At 39.9% G+C, this 2,733-nt stretch overlaps 1 protein-coding gene across 1 annotated transcript in view; it reads left to right on the top strand.

Moving 5' to 3' along the window:
- CFAP47 (cilia and flagella associated protein 47) overlaps positions 1–2,733 on the top strand; it is a 573,852-nt gene that overhangs the window by 273,475 nt on the left and 297,644 nt on the right. The window contains exon 32 of the mRNA XM_012642083.1: positions 2,491–2,625. Coding sequence (XP_012497537.1) covers positions 2,491–2,625 — 135 coding nt within the window. The remainder of the gene's footprint in view (positions 1–2,490; positions 2,626–2,733) is intronic.

Raw genomic sequence — 2,733 nt, 5'->3', positions numbered from 1 at the left:
GGTTCAAAAGACTTTGACCCCAGACTTGAGCCCAATGTGTTCTGCCACTGGTGCTCCCCTTTCCCCAGCAAGTACACCTCCCCTCACTCTAGATCATCGTCTTCTGATCACACCATAGGCTGGTCCATCACACAGGGACCAACATAGCCATATTCTGCACTTTGAAATTAACCTTCTCAGGCTTCAAAAGCAAATGCAACAATTAAACTCTGTACTTCGTTTTTGATTTTCTTCTTTCTTTAAACCATTTTCCTACATCTATTGATCACAATATTGCCTTTATTGAAGAATGAGACCACAAAATACTGATGATAAACTTTGGGTCCTGGTATATTTGCAAGTTTTCCTCAAATCACACTCACAGGCAGCTTTCTACCCTGCTAAGGTAGGCCAATTTTCTGATTTTGAACTATTGATCACCTCCCCAGGCACCTTCAGTGGTAAGCCTTAGTGCTAATTGAAAAAACAAGAAGGAGCAAGCACTTCCGTCTTTCAAGGAAGAATAAGAGTGTATGAGGAAATGTGGACTAGCAGCTGACCGGAGGGGCTGTCATTATTCTCTATAAACCGCTGCCAAATTTCAAAATCAAGTGCATTAGTTGCGCACAACGCATTAGGTCTCCTCAGCTCTCACACAATTTTCATTTCCAGGCCAGGCTTGGATCATTTTCAGTTGCTAACTCAAATATGTGCCATTAAGGCATAGCAGATCTTCATTTCCATTTCATGGAAGTGCATAGAACTTTCTATATATTGACAATGACAGAGTTCCTTATTTATTAGTGGTGTTTTGTTTGTCTTTTAATCCCTCCCTCACACCAATCCCAGCATTTCTCTGCTGTGAATAATTCTCCCCCACTACCTCCACCTTTTTCTAAGAGATCACAGACACTACATAAACTGATAGAAAGAATCCTTCCTTATGCTCTTGACTCTACTTTTTGGCTTCAAATTAATTAGAGTACTAAGTTACCTTGTGTCTTAGTACAATTATATCTTTGGCCTTATTATTTGTGTGTTCTGGGAAAAGTATTATACTCCCCCAACCACCTCCTTCCTGATATGCCTGAATTGTCACTCTTACCATGTTATTCCTTGTTCAGAAACCAAGTCTCTCATCCTGGCATCCAAGACTTCCACAATGTAGCTCAGCCTTCCTCAGTCTTTTCTCCTACTACTTGTCCCCTCTTCTCTCATGCTTTATCCAAATTGTACTTCTTCTTTTCTGAGAGAATACTATACTTCTCTATATCCTTGCCCTGTAGTACTTGGCCTTTCTGATAGAACACACTCTTTTCCTCACACCAACCACACCATATTAAACATCCAAGCATTCTTTAAGGCCCATTTAATGGATCATTGCCTCCTCTGGGCTTTTGCTTTAAAATCTCTTGCTTTCTTTTACTTCAGGAGTTTGTCTATTTGCCATTTTCCTTGTACTGCATTAAAGAATGGCATCTTAGTCACATTAGTCATTATTCCTAGTGTATAGTGTTTGGAGCTCTGACTAACTTTTATGGAGTCTTTGAGGCCGTAAGCTGAGTATTCTACTTAGAACACATTTAATTTGTCTTTTAACACATAGGTCAAACCCTTCTGATTCAGAGCAATATTCTGTTTGCTGTCACTACATTTCAGTGTCATTGTCAATCAGAAATATTTTAAAACATTTGAAATTAATGAGCGTAGCGGTTTACTGAATATAATAATATAAAAATTAATTACATTTCAATGTACCAGCAATAAACAGAAAACAAAATAAAAATATCATCTATGATAGAGTAAAAAAATTGTTGTACTATGCTTTTCCTCTTTTTATATAGTTTATCCAGATATCCTCTGTGGCAGTTAATATAGTATTATGTATCAACTTGACTGTATTGAGGGATGCCAGATAGCTGGTGAAGAATTGTTTGTGGGTGTGTCTATGAGGGTGTTTTCAGAGAAGATGGATGCATGAATCAGTGGACTGAGAGAGAAAGACTTGCTCTCATTGTGTGCAGACACTATCCAGTCTGCTGTGGGCATGGCTAGAACAAAGCAGGCAGAAGGGAGGACATTCAGCGTGCTTGATTTTTTTCTTTGCCCTGATCTTTCTCTCCATTCAGGAGCAAGGTGCCTTTTTCTTCTCCTACCCTTGAACATGAGACTCCAGGTTCTTCAGCCTTTGGAGTCTGGGACTTGCACCAATAGTCTCCTGGGGGCTCTTGGGACTTTGGCCTCAGATTAGGAGCTGTACCGTTAGCTTCCCTGGTTTTGAAACTTATGGAATTATACTGAGCCACACTACCATCCTCCCCAGGAGCCACTGTTGGCTTCTCTCATTTTCCAGTTTGCAGATAGCCCATTGGGGGCCTTTGCCTTTGTTATCTTATGACCAAGTCTCCCTAAGAAATTCCCGTTCATATATATATATCCTATTGGTTCTGTCCCTCTGGAGAACTCTAACTAATAAATCCTCTGATTTCCATTTCTCTTCTTTGAAACTAGGCCATTGACATCTGTGACGCAAATCCAATCCTGATGCTCATGCTTTGTGTCTACATGTATGAAAGGCTCCCTACATACCTCCCCAGAAAGGTGGTGCCCTTTCATTGTACTCTACATGACACCGTGCTGAGACAGGTAAGGATATCTTTGGGACCAAAATGCACATGGAGTTAAACACTTAAGAGGGGTTTTAGATATTTCTTTCCCAACTCCAAATAAACAGCAAGTTAATTTTATTAAAAT

The sequence above is a fragment of the Propithecus coquereli genome, unplaced genomic scaffold, assembly GCF_000956105.1.
Source record: "Propithecus coquereli isolate 6110/MARCELLA unplaced genomic scaffold, Pcoq_1.0 Scaffold173, whole genome shotgun sequence".
NCBI classification, from domain to species: Eukaryota; Metazoa; Chordata; class Mammalia; order Primates; family Indriidae; genus Propithecus; species Propithecus coquereli.
The sequence above is the reverse complement of the archived record's forward strand: the minus strand, read 5'-3'. Positions and strand labels throughout refer to the sequence as shown.